Source organism: Corvus brachyrhynchos, unplaced genomic scaffold (assembly GCF_000691975.1).
Source record: "Corvus brachyrhynchos isolate BGI_N302 unplaced genomic scaffold, ASM69197v1 scaffold61, whole genome shotgun sequence".
NCBI lineage: Eukaryota > Metazoa > Chordata > Aves > Passeriformes > Corvidae > Corvus > Corvus brachyrhynchos.
Genome location: NW_008236478.1, coordinates 7,056,981 through 7,058,849, shown reverse-complemented (window position 1 = coordinate 7,058,849; position 1,869 = coordinate 7,056,981). Strand labels below are relative to the sequence as shown.

General features: G+C 60.9%; 1 protein-coding gene across 1 annotated transcript in view; it reads right to left on the bottom strand.

The window, feature by feature from the left end:
- Positions 1 to 1,869, bottom strand: part of MMS19 (MMS19 homolog, cytosolic iron-sulfur assembly component) — a 12,549-nt gene that overhangs the window by 2,036 nt on the left and 8,644 nt on the right. Inside the window, 6 exon segments of the mRNA XM_017726108.1 lie at positions 87 to 206; positions 315 to 417; positions 575 to 674; positions 922 to 1,077; positions 1,306 to 1,443; positions 1,797 to 1,867. Coding sequence (XP_017581597.1) covers positions 87 to 206; positions 315 to 417; positions 575 to 674; positions 922 to 1,077; positions 1,306 to 1,443; positions 1,797 to 1,867 — 688 coding nt within the window.

Genomic DNA, 1,869 nt, shown 5'->3' with positions numbered 1-1,869 from the left:
GAAGAGAGCGAGAATCTGTTAGGGCCCAGGGCTGCAGCTGCTCCCTCTGTCTGTCCGTGGAGCTTGTTGTGCACAGAGGCTGGAGGGTGCTCGGGCAGGGCTCCTCTCCACCCTGCTCCCCACCAACGTACATCGCGGGGCAAGGAGCAGACGAAGGCCATGAGGAGGGCGACCAGGCGTCTCTGTGCCTCCAAGCACTCCCCATCCTGTGAGGGAAGAACAGTGCCCATGTCATCACAGTTCTTGCTGCCAGCCTGTGCCAACATCCTCATTCCCACCCATTCTGGTGCCCCAGCCCCAATAACCAAACATACGCCGAAAGGCTGGAAGGAGCAGGGAAAACTGTTTTGGGGTAGGAAGGAGACCTCTCCGTTCAGAAAGAGGGGCACCACATGAGACACACTCTGGGCAGCCAGCCTAGGAGAGAAAAGACATTGCGATGTGCTGCTCTGGAAGGGTCACCAGAGACCTCCCAGGAGGCACAGGGTCACCCTGTAGAGATCACAGCAGGGGGCATGCAGCCTGCTCCCTCCCCACAATGGAGCACCCAGCTTCCTGCCCCAGCTTCACTCACTCAGGGCTCAGGTGCGTGGTGGCAGCACTGATGACTGGGATCATGGCAGCCAGCACCTCTTCCTCCAGCAGTGCCTTGCCTGGCAGTGTATGGGTGCTCTCTGCAGGTAATGGAAGGAATGGAACTTGCTGGGGCCTGCTGTTCAGAGGGAGGAGGCAGGCACAGCCCCCTGAACCCCCATCAGACTGGGGCAGGGCTCTGGGACAGTGGCAGGAAGCAGTGGAGCCCACTCTTGAGGGCCATGGGTGCCAGAAGGTATCAGCAGTGGCATTGACTGCAGGATCAGGAACCCCTGAGAGCCCGGGAGTTGCCTGCTCTTCCCTCTCCCCCTCCAGCCCTGCACTTACCTTGCATGGCTGCCTGCACAGCCATGGCCAGCAGGCACGGCACCACCGTCTGGTGGAAGTACCAGCAGCCCTCCACATCCTGCTGGCACTGCAGGGCCACGCGGTGCAGGCTCTGGCACACGGAGACCATGTCTTCTGTGTTCCTGGCCTCGGTCCCTGCAGGGCACAGTCATCATCACATCAAACAGCCTCAACATCCCTGATCTGCACCAGGATCCCGGGATAATGCAGCCCTTCTGACTCCCACTCCACCAGTGGGATTCACAGCCCAGGTGTGGGTTCCTTGCACCACTGCCATTCCAGCTCTCTTCCAGCCATCACCAGTAACAGAGGCAGCTCCTGCCCAGACACGCTCTGTGGAGGTGCCTGCAGCAGCTCCATTACCTTTCTGCACCTTCTGGAGATGCTGCAGCAGGACAGGCACAGTATCCCTCACGATGCTGGTGTGGGTGGACACAGCTGCCAGGGCCTGCAGGCAGCGCTGCTGCAAGGAGCGGTGGTTGTGGTAGCTCTCTTCCCGCTCTGAAGAGGAAACACACCTCAGAGGGGGACCTGGGGTCACCCCACCCAAGGGCAGCCAGGGCCTAGACTCTGCCAGGGTGGATGGGGTGAAGCAGCGTGGCAGACCCAGCCCACGCCAGGCTCAAGGCACTGTGCCTGCTCTGCAGCTGGGCAGCTCCTTCGACAAGGGTGATCCTAGCTACCAGACCAGCCACAGCTTTCCCTGTGCCAGCACACAGTGCCTGCACTGGGAATCCCCCATGAACAGCCACCAACCTATACCATATGGCACAGCCCCACTGCCTGGCAGGAGCCCAATGGGGATGGGAAAGGCTTTACCCCAAAACCAGTCACCACGCCTTCCCCAGCCCTACCTGACTGCAGCTCCTCTTCAAGCCTGGGTACCATGCGTCCAGAGAAAACCTCTGGGTAGGTGGGGGCGAGGGG